The sequence below is a fragment of the Hypanus sabinus genome, chromosome 4 (assembly GCF_030144855.1).
Source record: "Hypanus sabinus isolate sHypSab1 chromosome 4, sHypSab1.hap1, whole genome shotgun sequence".
NCBI classification, from domain to species: Eukaryota; Metazoa; Chordata; class Chondrichthyes; order Myliobatiformes; family Dasyatidae; genus Hypanus; species Hypanus sabinus.
The window spans coordinates 91,474,344-91,492,572 of record NC_082709.1 but is presented as its reverse complement, the minus strand read 5'-3'; the positions used below and the strand labels follow the sequence as shown (position 1 = coordinate 91,492,572).

Below are 18,229 nucleotides of genomic sequence, written 5' to 3'. Positions count from 1 at the left end.
TTGTGCTGTAGGTTTTACTGTGTATCATTTTAAGGACAGTTTCTTCCCCTTTGCCATCAGATTTCTGAACAGATAATGAACCCATTAACACAAACTCACTACAGTATTTTGCTCTTTTTGCACTACTTATTTATGTATATGTCTTAATCATAATTTTAAATGTTTATTATGTATTGCTGCCAATTTCACAATGTATACCAGTGATAATAAAACTGATTCTGCAAAGCAAGGAGGCTGTGAAGGGCCAGGGTAAGAATAAAACTGGGAGAATAGGTAAAGGTGGAAAAAAAAAGAGGGTTTTAGTACCCAAAATATTTACAAACTCAACAGAACTGGATGTCTTGATGCCTTTAACCCCCAGCAGTTTGTACACATTCTTCAATAACTTGGACATGAAGTTAGTCTCCTGATCTGTAAGAATTTCCTTTGGAAACCCCACCTTTGCAAAGAATTGCACCAAACAAAAAGCAATTGACTTAGCCTTGACAGTTTTAAGTGGAAAAACTTCTGGATATCTAGTAGCATAGTTAGTAATTATCAACATAAAGGATTTCCTGACTTGCTTCTTTCTACTGGGCCCACAACATCCATACCCAACCGTTCAACTGGAGTGGCAATGACTGGCAAAGACCGAAGGGGAACTTTAGAAGGAAACCTGGCTGAGGTTTGTTGACATTGAGGACAGCTTCTGCAATACTGGGCCACCTGTGTTTCCCCAGGTGGCCTGCCCAGGGAATAGAGTGACCCAACTCAGGTACAATTTCTCTAGCGGGTTCAGGTACCATTAGCTGCTTCGCTGACCCCTGCTGGTGGTACAGTATCCCATTTTAAATAAAATATCCATTTCCATTCATCAGTTTCACCTTTTCCCCTTCCTTAAAGTGTCTAACCTGCTTAAAATAAGGAGTTAGACTGACATCATTTTGTTGCATTGCCTGGAAGTCAGTTGGATTTTGAAACCCCAATAGCTGGGGCGGGAGGGGGGGTGTAGTTCAATGGATGAATTCACTTAAGTATTTTGAAACTTTTCCTGTCTTCTGGCTACGAGTTTTCCGATCCCTTCCAGGCTTAGTTTCAATTTAAGCATTATAAGAAGGAAGTTCACTGAGAGGCTGGGTAGATTGTTTGATGTCCTTGGCTTTTGCCCAGGTAAGGGCAACATTACAGACCTTACTTGGATGCAAAAGATCAAGAACAGGCAAATCCTGACCTAGCACCACCAGAAAGTGGAGATGATCAGCAACCCCTATGTTCAGGAGATAATTCTGGCCTTGCACTTTGATATAAACATCTGCTGTGGGATAAGGTTTTTCATCTTCATGTACACAACAGATGTACACAGTCTCATACACACACTATGAGGAGGAATGAACAAGGGTCTGGTCACTGTCACTGTCAATATGTGCCTTTAACTCACAGCCGTTTATTTCCACCATGACCTCTCTCTGTGATTATTGTGGCTCCCTCTTTGACTTTAGGTCAACTCTTGGCACATAGCACATCTGGGTTAGTTTCACAAAATTTTTGGGGCAGACAAATTTAGTGTGTTCCTCTTCACCACACATGTAACAAATAAGTCTCTTGAAAGATATAGAAAATGAGTTAACTTCTGAAGATTTATCCTTTACACTCATCTCCTGACTGCGGGTTTATATTCAATGCTGGCCAGTCCATAGTAAATTGCAGGGGAGAGAAAACATTCCTCTCCTTAAAAAGATACAGCATAAATGAGGCAGCTCCAGAGAACACCCCTCTGGCTGTAGCAGAATGGCACAATCCAATTATCTAATTGGATGGCACAATCCTCATCTATTTAGGCTGGTGTAATGCAACAGCTCAGTCCTTTGCTTGGACACTGGGGTTGGTGCATGTGTGAAAGTGGTTTGGAACTTGTTGAGGGAAAGAGAGTGGGGAAGGAGTGGAAATTGCTGGGAGGGGGTTGCCTGGGTCTGGTAATGGCAGACAAGGTGAGAGGAGGGGCTGAGGGAAAGAGAGTGGAGAAGGAGTGGGATAGGGATTTGGGGTCAGGGGTAGGCAGCTGGGGAGAAATGGATTATTGTGAAGGGAGAAATAAAGGGAATAAGGAGATAGTGAGGGGATGGATGGATGAATGAAAACCGAGACAAAGGGAATAAAAGAATAAGAAATGACAATGGAGAGAGTTCTGAAAGTGAGGAAGATGAACAAGTTCAGAGAAGAGGTGTTGTCATAATTAGGTTTAATGAGAAGGCGCAAGGACACATGAAGAAAATTAACCCGTTTGTGCTAACAGCAACTCTGGCAAATAAGATAGGGGAAATAGTATTTGCAAAAGTCCTTAATGATGGCAATCTATTGGTAAGATGTGCGAATGAGGAACAATTTGAGAAAGCACTCAAGATAAAAGAGATAGGAAAATGCAAGGTGGAATATACAGGGAGGGTGGGAGCACGAAATGGTGGTTGTAAAGGAGTGATCACAGGTGTACCAATGGGTATAAACATGAAGGAGTTGAAGAGGAATATCAAAGGGAGGAAAGTAATTAATGTTTTAAGACTGAAAACAACAAAGGAGGGAATGAAAAAGGAAAGTGAAACAGTATTGATTGAATTTGAAGAGTTCCAAGGAAAGTGTTCTTGGGTTTCATGAGTTACCCAGTAAGGGTATATGTGCCAAAGCCATTGAGGTGCTATAATTGTCAAAGGTTTGGACACATAGCTAAAAACCATAAAAGGCAGAGGAGATGTGCTAGATGTGGGAATGATCATGAATATGGAAAGTGTTGAACAGGTGTGCATCCAAAATGCTGTAATTGTGGAGGAGCTCATAATGTGGCATATAGTTGGTGTGAGGTTATGAGACGGGAGAATAAAATTCAAGAAATAAGAGTGAAAAGAAAGATCACTTATGCAGAAGCTCTACGAATGTCAAGAGAACAGAATAATGCTCCTAATGACCAGAGAGCAATAGGGATGCAAGAGATGCAGCAAAGAGTAAATGACAGGATTTATGTGGGGGAAAAAAGCTCTAGTAACATTCATTGCAGGAGTCATTAATAGTACGGCATAGATAAAGTCAGAAAGTGACAAAATTCAGCTGGTGGTCAAAGCAGCAGTAAACCATTGCAATTGCTTTGCTTCTTCAGCGCTACCTACCCCTCCACCTATCACATATCATCCGCAAACTTTGTCACAAAGCCATCATTTCCATTATACAAATCATCGACAAACTGACCCCTGCGGAATACCACTAGTCGCTGGCACCCACCCAAAAAGGGCTCCCTTTATTCCCACTGGCTGCTCCCACTTGCTGCTTCCTGCCTGTCAGCTCTTCATCTATCCATGTTAGTACCGTATCTTTCCAGTGGTGCCATAGGATTTTAAATTGTTAAGCAGCCTCACGTGTGGCATCTTATCAAATGCCTGATGCTCACAGACTGCTGGCACACTGCTAATGTCTTCCACAGTGAAGACATGCAAAGTACCCATTAAGTTCATCTGCTATATCTTTTCCTCCATTACTATAACACCAGCATCATTGGACCAGTGGTCCAATATTAACTCTCACCTCCCATTTACTTTTTATATAACTGGAAAAGCTTTTGGTGTCCTGCTTTATGTTATTAGCTAGTTTGCCCTCATATTTCATCTTTCCCCTTCTTATAGCTATTTAGTTTTCTTCTGTTGGATTTTAAAAGCTGCCCAATCATCCAACTTCTCACTCACTCTTGCTACCTCATATGCCCTTTCCTTGTCTTTTAGTCCTTAACTCTTGTCGGCCCTGCTGTTTGAGAACAACTTCTTCTGTGGGACATATCTATTCTGCGCCTTGTGAACTATTCCCAGAAACTTCAGCCATCTCTGTTCTGCAGTCACCCTTGCCAGTATCCTCCTCCAATCCACTTGGGCAAGCTCCTCTCTACTGCCTCTGTAATTCCCTTTATTCCACTGCAATATTAGTATATGTGATCTATGTTTCTCCCTCTTAAATTGCAATATAAAAACAATCCTATTATTATTGCTGCCTCCTAGGGATTCCTTTACGTTAAGCTCTGAAATAAGATCTGGGTTATTATACAACCTAATCTAAGATGGCCTTTCCCTAAGTAAGCTCAAACACAAACTGCTCTAAAAAGCTATTTCATACGCATTCAACAAGTCCCCTCTCTTGAGATCAGACATCAACCTGATTTTCCCAACCCTTGCATACTGAAGTCCCCTATTACAATTGTGTCATTACCCTTATTACATGCCTTTTCTAGCTCCCTTTGCCCATATCTTGGCTGGTATTGGGAGGCCTATATATGATTCCCATCATGGTTTTTTCATCTTTGCAGTTTCTTAACTCCACCCATAAAGATCCAACATTCTCTGACCATATGTCACCTAATTCTAAAGATGTACTTCCATAACTTACCAACAGAGCCACACCACTGTCTGTGCCTTCCTGTCTGTCCTTTCAATACAACGTATATCCTTTCATGTTAAGCTCCCAACTATGGCCTCCTTTCAGCCATCAGTGATGGCACAGTGTCATACTGACCAATCTCTAATTGCGTCATGAATTCTGAATGCTATGTTCATTTAAATACAGCACCTTCAGTCCTGCATTCTACATTCTTATGAATTCTGTCTCTGTGGTACAATTTAACTCTTCGCTCTGTCTGCATTTGTACCCAATCATTGGTTTGTCCTTCCTTAGATTCATGTTCAAAAAGGGACGTAGGCAAGGGGCAGGTAACTAACTATAGGCCAGTTAGCTTAACATCTGTAGTTGGGAAAATGCTTGAAACTACTGTAACATGCTGTAAGGTTTCACTACTATGAAATGGCCTCTCTGTAATGTTTCACTGCTAAAGTAATAGTTTCTCTGTAGCAGCAGTGTTTGGGTTATGACTAGGGATAATGGGGCACATTATCCAATGTTGTTCGTTCTTGTGTGTCTGGGAGACGAGAATTTGCAGTCTTTTGCCGGGAGGAGATGAGGAGAGAAGATGTTTAATGGAGAGAGTTGGCAGACCGCCGGACAGAGTGGACTTGGAGTGAGGGTCTGAAGGTCAGCGACGACCAGAGGAGGTCGAAGGTGGATGAATGGCCATATCAGTGAGCTCCAACATTGCGCATTAGACTTGTTACATGCGAATGGGCCCTTTTTTTGTTCCTTTACTAAGCATATAGCCAAATTAAGAATTATAAAGCTCATCATTTAATCACATTTTGTGTACTGTTTGTTATTTCATGGTACTGATTTGTAATAGGGGACACATTGTGCAGCATCCATCCAAATGAAATTTCTTAAGTTTTCCTGGGCCGATGGGGGGAGGGGGTGGAAACTTTCATCCCCTAGATTAAGCTGCTAACTGAACAGAGAGTTACACAATCGTTAAAGAAGAAATAGTGAGGCATCGGGAAAGAAATGGATCCATCAGGCAGGCACAACATGGATTCAGCAAAGGCAGGTCCTGTTTGACAAACTTACTGGAGTTCTTTGAGGATATAACAAGTGCAATGAATAGATGGGGATAGATGGATGCTATTTACTTGGATTTCCAGAAGACGTTTGATAAGGTGCGACATAAAAGATTTATCCATAAGATAAGAATGCATAGAGTTGGGGGTGCTGTAGAGAGGATTGGTAACTAATAGAAAGCAGAGAGTTGGGATACATGGGTGTTCCTCTGGTTGGCAATCGGTGGTGAGCGGTGTGCAGCAGGGATAAGTGCAGGGCTTGCAACTCTTCACAATATGCATTAATGATCTGGAAGAGGGGACCGAGTGTGGTGAATCTAAGTTTACTGATGACACTATATTGAGTGGAAAAGCAAATTGTGTAGAAGATATGGAGAGTCTGCAGAGAAATATAGATAGGTTAAGTGAGTGGGCAAGAAATTATCTTAAAGATTGAAAATTTTTGTGAATAAAAAAAACCATACTAAGCAAGAAAAGTGAGAGAAAAAGGAAACCCATTGAGGGTACAACCCCGGAGCCATGCGTCATACAGAAAGCTTCTAAAAATAAACATTAAACTGCCAACAAGAAAGAAAGATATATGAAAAAAATTACACTTAGATCGTGGAGGAAATCTATCAGTTAACTGAAATGATAATAATGAGAAAATGAGCCCCATTTCTTCTCAAAATCAAATAAATGTTCAAAGGTTCAACTTCTAATTTTCTCCAAGCTAAGACACAGCATCACTTGAGAGAACCATTGTGACAAAATAAGAGCTGATATATCCTTCTATTTCAGCAAGATGGCCCTCCTAGCTATCAATGTAACAAATGCAATAACATGTTGGTCAGACACAGAAATACCATGGATATTTTGAGGAATTATTCCTCAATTTATTAGGTTGTAAGTTGATTCTGAGTGCTTTAGAAATTGTCGAAAAGACTGACTTCCAAAACTGTTTTAATATAGAACATGACCAGAACATATGTGTCAGTGTAGCTATCTCAGTTTTACATTTATCACAATACTTGTCAACATTGGGAAATATTTTATAAAGTCTCTCCTTCATCAAATGGTAACGATGTACAATTTTAAATTAAATCAGTGAATGACTAGCACAGATCAAAGAAGAGTTAACCAGCTTCAGAATCTGCGTCCAATCCTCCCATATAAAAGTCAAATCGATTTCCTTCTCCCAATCCTGTTTAATCTTAAGTAAAGGACACTTATCCCATTGTAATAATAAATTATAAATTCTTCCAATAGAACCTTTCATCGAAGGGTTCATATTCATTATAGAGTCTAACAAGTCAGTCTCCAATATGTAAGGAAAATTACTTAAATAGTTTTGTAAAAAATGTCTAACTTGAAGGTATTGTAAAAAGTGTGAATATGAGAAAGAATATTTATTGACTAATTGTTCAAAAGATATCAATCTGCCGCCTTTAAATAAATCCAAAAAAGAATTAATACCTTTATTTTTCCAAGGTAAAAAAATTGGATCACCCCAGGAAGGTTTAAAAAAGTAATTACGATAAATTATACCTCAAAGTTTAAACTTTTTAAGATTAAAAAAATTGTGGAACTGAAGCCAAATATGTAAAGGGTGCTTAACCACAGGATATAGGTTTAAGTTAGCAACTTCAGCTAATTGTATAGGTAGAGCAACTCCTAATAACGAAGTTAAATAAAACTGTTTCACAGCTCTCAGTTCCAGGTCTACCCAAATTGGCTGATCATTCCTATCACCCCAATATAACCAAACGGACATATATTGCAAATATATATTGCAAATTAACAGCCCAATAATACATTCTTAGATTAGGCAAAGCGAGACCTCCATCCTTTTTCAACTTTTGTAAATGACATTTACTAATTCTTGGTCTTTCATTATCCCAAATAAAAGATAGAATAATAGAATCAATCCAATCTAAAAACTTCTTAGTCAAAAAAAAGGAATATTCTGAAATAAATATTGAAATTTTGGTAAAGTCATCATTTTAACTACATGAATATGACCAACAAGTGAAAATGTAAGTGGGCTCCATCTATTAAATGAGTACTTCATAGTCCACTAAAGGAGGAAAATTGGCTTTATAAAGATCCTTATATTTTTTAGTAATTATGACACCTAAATATCTAAAAGAATCTGTAACTTTAAAAGGAATATTATCATATATAGAGACAGATTCATTTAAAGGAAGTAATTCACTTTTACTAAAATTTATTTTATATCATGAAAAATCTCCAAATTTGTCAAATAATTTTAGCAAGGCAGGAATAGATTCTTCAGGCTTCGATATATATACCAATAAATCATCAGCGTAAAGAGAAATATTATGCATGGTCTCATTCACAAAAATCCCATGAATATTTTTGGCTTCACGAAGAGCAATAGCCAAGTGGTTCTAATATTAAACTAAATAACAAAGGACTTAATGGACAACCCTGTCTTGTCCCCAGTGATAGTTGAAAAAAGGAGACCTACAGTTATTAGTGACAACAGTGGCAATAGGAGCTTTATATATCATTTTAATCCACTTGTTAAAATTAATACCAAAACCAAATTTTTCTAAAATATTAAATAAATATTTCCATTCGAATCGATCAAATGCTTTTTCAGCATCCAAAGATACAACGCATTGTGGAGTTTTAGAAGAGGGCAAATATATAATGTTAAATAATCTCCAAACATCTGAAAAAGAATAATGACCCTTTATAAAGTCTGTTTGATCTTTAAAAATAATTCTACCCAAAATACTCTCCAACTGATTGGCCATTATCTTTGAGAGAATCTTAGCATCAACATTCAATAATGAAATAGGTCTATATGAGGCACAATCAGTTATCCTTTTTGAGAATTAAAGAAGTAGAAGCCTCATAAAAAGTAGAGGATAAATCACTTTTCACAAAAGAATCTTTAAACATCTCCAACATATATGGAGAAAGCAATTTTCCAAATTTTACAAGATAACCATCAAGTCCCAGGGCCTTGCCAGACTGCATTGTAAAAATAGCTTTATGGATTTCGGATTCAGTAATTTGGGCATCAAGAGTTTTTTGATCCTCAGCAGAAATTTTAGGAAAAGCAATCTTCTGTAAAAAAGCATTCATTTCTGAAGAATCTACTGGACATTGAGATTTATAAAGTTCAGTATAAAAATCTTGAAAAATCTTATTAATTTCTTCATATTCCCGAGCCAGGGAATATCCTTTCAACGAAGTTTCAAAATTTGCCTTTTGGCTCCACTCGATTTTAATTGAGATGCGAGTAGTTTATTATTTTTATCTCCAAACATATAAAATTGGCTCTTTAACTTAAGTAGATAACCTCCAATTGGATGAGTTAATAATAGGTTATATTGTGATTGAAGTTCCACCCCTTTTTAAAAAAGTCAATATTAGGGGAAGTCACATAGATATTATCTAAATCTTTAATTTGTTTTGAAATTTTATCTAGTTCTGCTTTAGTCTGCTTTTTAAGTTTAGCTGAATAAGAAATAATCAGACCATGTAAAAATGCTTTAAAGGTATCCCATATAATTAATTTGGACATACCTCCTATATCATAAAAAAGAATTTTTTTATCCGGTTTTCAATAAAACTGATAAAATCAGAGTTTTGCGATAAAGTCTGAGACATGCAAGAAAAGGTGGACAGGCAAAAAAAAAATCATCAAATTTAAAGGACAAACTCAAAGGCATATGATCAGATATATCAATAGTGTCACATTCACAGCTTTTAACATTGGTAAAAGGTGGGGATCAATTATAATATAATTAATCCTTGAGTATTTTTATAGACATGCGAAAAAAGGAATATTCTCTGTTATCAGGGTGCAAATGCCTCCATAGTTTGGTCAACCCAAAATCGGTCAAAAAGGAGTTAATAACTGTCACGAATCCCATGACAAGTTGAAAAGGACCAGCAGAAATGGAACCCACCTGGAGTCTGGGGTTTACTATAAATTAAGACTATATTTATTACTACTACGAATTAATATCATTAAAACTGGATAATATGATACAGGTTATATCTATATATCTCTATAAATGTGCATGTGTGGATACAAAGATAATAGTCCCAGAGGTAGATAGCAGTCCTACAATGTTAGGTAAGTTTAAGCAGTTCAGTTCACTTTGTGTTGCGTTGAGTTGAATTGATGGAGAGAGAGAGAGTTAATTGAGTTGATGTTTACGTTGGCAGCTTTTGTTTTTCTTGCATCTGAAGTCTTTTCAGTCACTTTGTGTGAACCCCACACAGACACAGATGGACAGAGCCCCTTCTAGGGAATGGTCTACTAACCCATGGCACTGGTTCAACACCAGCAGACCCCCACAAGCAAGCTCTTACCCGCACTGGTAATCACGGCTCCACCCTCGTGGCGGTCTTAAACTCCACCAGTGGTTTCTCAGGTAGCTTCCACAATTCTCCTGTGTCTTGTTTCCTCTGCCGTTATCAGACCAAAAGCCTCAACTTTTTATATTCCATTCGAAATTCCAGCCGTCCGTTTGCTCAACCGCTCTGAGCTGTTACCATGGTGACTTCCCAGCTCGTGTCTCAGCTGGCGCTGTACTCTCTCTCTCAAGGTCACAATTAAAAGTGTTATCTCTCTCTTTTAATTGCCTCCTTGTTCATTAAACTGCTGTATTTTCTAGCAGTTTCTGACCTGCGTGACATAACTGATGCAGAACGATCTGGAAGTCGCTGATTAGTTGAGCTCTTGTCAATCATAGGATTTAAACAACAGTTAAAATCACCACCCATTATCAACATATATTCATTTAAATCCGGCAATAAAGCAAATACTTTTTTTAAAAACAGGATAATCTAAATTAGGACCATACATGCGCAGAACACATACCAATACGGGTTTATTAAAGTTGGCGGTGATGAAGAGTACAATCATATAAAAAACACGCATGCTCCGGAACCACCCAATGGGAAAAAACTCCTAACTCGAGACCCACCCACTCACCCTCCCAAAAGCCCAAAAAAAGGCAAGCAAACTAAGACAGATTACAAAACCATGGGCCTCCGGTCCTGACGAAGGGTCTCGGCCCGAAATGTCGACAGTGCTTCTCCCTATAGATGCTGCCTGGCCTGCTGTGTTCCACCAGCATTTTGTGTGTGTTGTTGTTTGGCCTCCAGTATTTGTTTTTTTTTTACTTTTAAGTTCTCCTGCACGAGAGCCAACAGCTGTCCGTCGTTAAAGTTTTTCTAGTCTGTAACTACACAAACACACACTTTCACGGCGAGATTCGACACCGAACATGTCACTTGTTTTTGGTAGTTGCGTCCTGCGCATGCGCAGGGGGAGGAGATTTGCCAAAATCTCCGTTTCAATGTGGATAGAGATATTTTAAAAAATGCATAGCGTGGTCCCCACGCCAGTTTACGCAAAACCGGCGTTTTCAAAATTATCCAGTCTAGTGTTGACGTAGCCTGAAAAGCCCCAGTTTCGGGGGACGAAAATGCCGTTTTAGTGTGGACGGAGGGTAAAGTCTAAAGTCGAAGAGAAAAAGCTTCGGTTACAGATTTATCCGGCGTAGTGTGGACGTAGCCTGACGTGCACTGCCTGACCGGGTAGCAATGAGCACAACATTAATGCAGTGTCAACTCCCCAGGCTGTCTCTACAGAGTCTGTACTTGCTCCCTGTGACTGTGTGTGTTTCACAGTTCACACAGAATGCTGGTAGAACACAGCAGTCTAGGCAGCATCTATAGGGAGTGTGGTGAACTACGTGTGCCTGTCTGGACACGCCCCCCTGCTGACTGCTCCTGTGGCTCCTCCCACAGGCCCCTGTATAAAGGCGATCGGAGGCCTGATCCTCGGCCTCAGACTCCAAGACGTAGTATGATGGTCACTCACTTCTGGTTCCTTCTTCCAGTCAATAAAAGCCGATATCTCGCCTTACGTCTCAGAGTGAGTTATTGATGGTGCATCAGGGAGAAGAAGCTTTATCGATGTTTCGGCCCGAGACCCTTTGTCAGGACTAACTGAAACCCTTATAGATGTTGCCTGGCCTGCTGCGTTCCACCAGCATTTTGTGTGTGTTGTTTGAATTTCCAGCACCTGCTGATTTCCTCCTGTTTCACAGTTGTATATTCTGTGCTTCAGTTTCACCATAGGGTGTCTGCTACAAGAGGGCATATTTTAAGTTGAAGGAGAAGGCTTAAAGTGGATCAGAGGCACAAAAGACTCACTTTCAAGGATTCTGCAACTCATGTTCTCACATTATTGTTATTTTGTTTTTCTCACTGCATTTGTATTTTGCACATTGGTTGTTTGTCTCGTGTGCTGTCTTTTATTGATTCTATTGCGTTTCTTTGTATTTACCGTAAAGTTCTCAAGAAAAAAACCTCGGTTGGATGTTGTGACATACATTTACTTTGAACTTTGAACAATGGGCGGGCCTGTTTCTGAGTGGCATTGACTCTACCATCATGATTAACTTCAAGTTGGTGCCGGCTCTGTTACCCAGAGCAGGAGAGATCCAGCGGGTTAGAATCGGCCAACTAATTTACCAGCGGTATTCCAGAGGAGCGAGAATAGGCAGCAAACGCGTTTACACGAATTCACCTTACATAATTCATAAATTAGGTGTTGCTTGCCTTGCAGAATTATCCGCGGCCCCGGTTTCCCAGCTTTCAGTAATCCAATTCTGTTGTTGACATTATGAATGGTGTAGTTTGACAAGAGGCGGGTGCGGGGGAGGAGAATTAAAACTTTTGAGCGGACTTGGTTGATTCTCCGCCTGCAAACAGTTGGATCGCTTCCTGCCGTGGCTTTGGGAATCGGGTCTTGCCAGTGGCTCTGACCGCTCCGGAAATGTCTTGGACCCACTGCCTGCGATCTTTCCCGGTTCGGAACCGGGACCTGCTCGGAATCGGAATCCGTGCCGTCCACCCCTCTCTTCGGTACAAGTCGGACACCAGGTCGGCTGTGGATCTGGGTGTCGTGACCAAGCAACCCGTCGGGGATCAGAAAAGCGTTGGGGACATTCCCAGTTACGGTTTACTCTCGAATATCTACTGGTTGTTCATTAAGGGATTCCACGAGAAAACACACGAATTGCAGGTAAGGAGTTGCTCACAAATTTCATTTGCCAGACCCATGAAGCAAACCCTCCCCCCACAACCCCTGCCATGTTGCGGATGTTAGTACTCGATACAATTTCACACTAGAACCATAGAAAACCTACAGACCCTTCGCGCACAAAGCTCTGCCAGACATATCCTTACAAATTACCTAGGTTTACCCACAGCCCTATATTTTTCAAAGCTCCATGTACCTATCCAGGAGTCTCTTAAAAGACCCTATCGTTTCTGCCTCCACCACTGTCGCCGGCAGCCCATTCCACGTACTCACCACTCTCTGCATAAAAAAAACTTACCCCTGACATCTCCTCTGTACCTACTTCCAAGCACCTTAAAACTGTGCCCTCTTGTACTAGCCATTTCAGCCCTGGGAATAAGCCTCTGACTATCCACACGATCAATGCCTCTCATTATCTTATACACCTCTATCAAGTCACCTCTCATCCTCTGTCACTCCAGGAAGAAAAGGCCAAGTTCACTCAACCTATTCTCATAAGGCATGCTCCCCAATCCAGGCAACATCCTTGTAAATCTCCTCTGCACCCTTTTTATGGCTTTCATATCCTTCCTATAGTGAGGCGACCAGAAATGACCACAGTACTCCAAGTGGGGTCTGACCAGGGTCCTATATAGCTGCAACATTACCTCTCATCTCCTAAACTCAATCCCATGATTGATGAAGACCAATGCACCATATGCCACCTTAACCACAGAGTCAACCTGCACAGCAGCTTTGAGTGCCCTATGAACTGGGCCCCCAAGATCCCTCTGATCCTCCACACTGAGTCTTACCATTAATACTATATTCTACCATCATATTTGACCTACCAAAATGAACCACCTCACACTTATTTGGGTTGAACTCCATCTGCCACTTCTCAGCCCAGTTTTGCATCGTACCAATGTCCCATTGTAACTGCTGACAGCCCTCCACACTATCCACAACACCCCCAACCTTTGCGTCATCAGCAAATTTACTAACTATTCCTCCACTTCCACATCCAGGTCATTTATAGAAATCACGAAGAGTAGGGGTCCCAGAACAGATCTCTAAGGCACTCCATTGGTCACCGGCCCCCATGCAGAATATGACCTGTCTACAACCACTCTTTGCCTTCTGTGGGCAAGCCAGTTCTGGATCCACAAAGCAATGTCCCCTTGGATCCCATGCCTCTTTACTTTCTCAATAAGCCTTGCATGGGGTACCTTATCAAATGCCTTACTGAAATCCATATACACTACATCTACTGCTCTACCTTCATCAATGTGTTTAGTCACAGCCTTAAAAAAATTAAATCAGGCTCATAAGGCACGACCTGCCTTTGACAAAGCCATGCTGACTATTCCTAATCATATTATGTCTCTCCAAATGTTCATAAATCCTGCCTCTCAAGATCTTCTCCATCACCTTACCAACCACTGATTAATTGCAAAGGATTCCCTATGTATCTATTATTTATTATTGTTTGTTTATTGTGCATTTGCAGTCTAACTTCTTTTGCACATTGGCTGTCATTCTTTGTGTGCTGTTTTTAATTGATTTACTGTTTTTTAGCTCTACTGTGGAAAATGCCTGCAAGAAAATGAATCTTAGTATATAAGGTCATAGAGCACTATGGCACAGAAGCAAGCCCTTCAGCCCATCTAGTCCGAGACAAATTATTAATCTGTCTAAGCACTACAGATATGGTAACATACACTTACTTTAATAATAAGGTTACTTTGGATTCATGGCAGGAGAAGGATTTTATATGAAGACGGATCCATATTAATGCACATATTTATACTTCTTACCATACATTTTCACATGGCCCGCTGCTACCTAGAACAGTTCCTCTTGACAGGTTACTTTGTCACCTTATGTTCAGATACTCCTGTACCTAGTGTCACCTTATGTTCATACAATCAGTCTGTGTTATAAGCTAATCTTATGTATATACAGGAACACTCATCAGTTACTGGTACATTGTGTTTTATAAGATTGCTTTTATATTTATATTTATTGTGTTTTTTAATGCTGCATCAGATCCAGAGTGGCAATCATTTCATTCTCCTTTAAATTTCTGTACTGGAGAATGACAAATACAATCTTGAATCTTGATAAAAGGAAGCCATTTGGCCAACAGAATGTATGCCAGATCTCAGAGCATGAGTAGGAGTAGGCCACTCGGCCCCTCAAGCCTGTCCTACCGGTCAATATGACCAAAGACTCAACTCCTCTTTGCCAGTTCGCCCTAACCCTCGATATCCCAATATTTCAGAAACCAAAGATCAATTTTATTCACTGTATACATCAAACTTCAAAATTCTAAGTAAATTTATTATTAAAGTATGTATATGTCACTATATGCTACCCTGAAATTAATTAAATTGAGGGAATTCGCAGTAGAACAAAGACTCAAATTGTATCAACACACGTGAAATGCTGGTGGAATGCAGCAGGTCAGGCAGCATCTATAGGGAGAAGCACTGTCGATGTTTCGGGCCGAGATCCTTCATTCTGACAAAAGGTCTCGGCCTGAAATGACGATAGTGCTTCTCCCTATAGATGCTGCCTGGCCTGCTGTGTTCCGCCAGCATTTCACGTGTGTTGCTTGAATTTCCAGCATTTGCAGATTTCCTTGTGCTTGCTTCCCAAATTGTATGACAGGCCAGTGGGACCCATTTCTGTGCTGTCCTTCTCGATGACTTTATGACAAACGAAGATTGACAAATAACAAATAAGTAATACTGAGAACATAACTTACAGTCCTTGACATGTATTAGGAGCCTGTTGTGATTTGTTGGCGCGACATGCATCAAAAATCATCATTCAGCTATTATAAAGAATAAAGAACTACAGTGGATTCTGATTAATTGGAATACATCAGCATCAGTCATTTTGGCCCAATTAACCTGCTGGCCCAAAGTTTCATGGAGCTGGTCCAAAGGTATAAAAAAGTAAAAAAAATTATAAAAAAGATAAACTGCCATTTAACTGAGTTCCAGATTGTGTATTTAAATGAAATACAGAACAAATTAGAACACTACCAATACTACAGTACTACAGAACTGGACTTCTTAATAGTTATTGACGGAATAATTCATCTGGTATAAGCTGTTGTGTTCTTTTGTTTGACTGTAAATGAACAAAATCAGTGCAGACACCTAGTAAGATAATGGACTACCTGCATACAATGCCTTCAATGATTGCTTCCTCCAAATCCTCTTTTTCATTGTAACATTGAAGATGATTATCAGTACCTTCAAACTCTTTATAGTTCTTAACTTGTTGAAGTAGGTGAAATCATTTCATTTTCTCTCCTGGCTGTTTCTGGCATCTTCAAGCCTGAATGCTTGAAATCACTGTGAGCAAAACAACTCTAAGTGGTCTTACTGCTTATTTCTCACAACTATCAGGGACAAAAATCACTGCTTTTTGAACACAAACGCACGCAACTGATGCTATTTAAAGACTGCTCTAAGCGTGGTGCAGTGTTTAACAGTCACACAAATGCACACAACTGACGCTAGTTAAAAACTTTGCCAAGTTTCCTGTCCCAATTAAGCAGCACAGTGTCCCAAATAAATGAAGGGAATCTGGCTTTTTTTTTCTGGTTAGACTTTGTTCTTTAAGATTTGTCCCAAATAAGCAGCTGTACTGATTAACTGATGGTTCAATTAACCAGATTGGTGGTGGCATCCGTCGGTCTCGAGAGACCACGGATCTGCGCCTGGAGTTTCCAGGGCCCAGGCCTGGGCAGGATTGTACGGGAGACCGGCAGTTGCCCAAGCTGCAGGCCTTCCCCTCTCCACGCCACCAATGTTGTCCAAGGGGAGGGCACTAGGACCCATGCAGCTTGGCACCGGTGACGTCGCAGAGCAATGTGTTGTTAAGTGCCTTGCTCAAGGACACAAACACGCTGCCTCAGCTGAGGCTCAAACCAGTAACCTTCAGGTTACTAGTCTGATGCCTTGCCCACTAGGCCACGCACCAACAAAATTAACCAGAATACACTGTGTATAAAAATAAAATTAGATGTTGAAGTATGTATATAGAATAAAATTTGCATAAATACATAAATGCCAGCATGGATTTACAATGTAAGCAGAATTATAAACAATGGTTTAAAGAGTTTACAGTGCAGCAACGGAGGTAATCAGATTATGTACCTGTCACCACATTCAATCCTGAGATTCTCCTTCTGTTGGCATACTTAGCAAATCTGTAGAACAGTGAATGTAACCAGGAACAATGAACAACAAACTGTGCAAATGCAAATATGAATAAATAGCAATAAATGACGAGCATGAAGTAAGAAGATAAAAGAGTCCTTTAATGAGTGTAGCTATCCCCTTCTGCTGAAGAGCCTGATGGTTGAGGGTTAGTAACTGTTCTTGAACCTGGTGGTGTGAGTCCTGAGGCTCCTGTACCTTCTACCTGATGGCAGCAGTAAGAAAAGAGCAACACTTCACACTTCAACACTACACTTGTGAGTCTATTGGGGTCATCTATTGCATCCTGTGCTCCCGGTGCAGCCTCATTGCTACCTCATTGAGTCACACTTATATCTATAGCAATGAAGTGCTTTGAGACCTTGGTCATGGCTAAAATTGACTCCTGTCTGAGCAAGGACCTGGACCCCCTGCAATTTGCCTATCACTGCAATAAGTCTACCATGGATGCAATCTTACTGGCTCTCCACTCTACTTTGGAGCACACTTGTTCAATACTATCATGCCCTCAGAACCAATCATCAAGATTCAAAATCTAATCCTTCGTATCTCTGTCTGCAAATGGACTACATCATCGGAAGACAACAGTCAGTGTGGATAAGTGATAACTCCTCACTGACAATCAATACAAGTATGTGTGATTAGCCTGCTGCTCTGCTCTCTCTTCAACTATGACTCTTTGGCTAGGTACAGCACAAACGCCATTTGTAAATTTGCAAATTACACCAGTGTAATTGGTAAAATCTGAAATGACATTAAGGAGGCGTACACGACTGAGAAAGATTGGGTGTCTGAGTGGTGTCAGAACAACAACCTTGCATTCAATGTTGGTATTGCCAAGCAATTAATTGTGGACTTCAGGATGAGGAAGTTGGGAGATCAGATACCAGTCCTCATCAAGGGGAGAGGGCAGGATCAGCCATGATCACAGCGAATGGTGGTGCTGGCTCAAAGGGCTGAATGGCCTACTTCTGCACCTACTGCTGTCTATTGTCAGCAGTAGAAAAAAGAACTGGTTAGGTGGATTCACCAACTGGTGGATTCAGGGTTGAAGATTGTTTCTTGGAATGGTGGCCACTGACTCGTGGTATACTGCAGCAATTGTTGGAACCCTTGTAATTCATTATTTTCATAAGTGATATGCATGTAAATTCACAAGATTTAATCAGTAAGTTTGCAGATGAGGGATCAAGTCCATAGTGTTCTTAAGTGGGAGTGTGAGCAGCCAGAGGTCGTGGTCCACTTTGGTACCAATGGCATGCGTAGAAGGGATGATGAAATCCAGCAAAGTGAATTCAGGGAGTTAAGTGGTAAGTTGAAAGGCAGGACCTGCAGGCTTGTGATCTCAGGATTGCTATCGATGCCACGTACTAATAAAGTCAGAAACAGGAAGATCATACAGTTTAACAGTTGGCTGAGGATTTGTACGGGGGGGGGGGGGGCTTCAGATTTTTGGATCATTGGGCTCTCTTCCAAGAAAAGTG

The 18,229-nt window shown here is 40.4% G+C and overlaps 1 protein-coding gene across 1 annotated transcript in view; it reads left to right on the top strand.

The window, feature by feature from the left end:
- The first annotated feature begins 11,899 nt into the window (after positions 1-11,899).
- Positions 11,900-18,229, top strand: part of LOC132392987 (sterol 26-hydroxylase, mitochondrial) — a 176,499-nt gene continuing 170,169 nt past the window's right edge. The window contains exon 1 of the mRNA XM_059967652.1: positions 11,900-12,510. Within this exon, the coding sequence (XP_059823635.1) occupies positions 12,262-12,510 (249 nt within the window). The 5' untranslated portion in view covers positions 11,900-12,261. The remainder of the gene's footprint in view (positions 12,511-18,229) is intronic.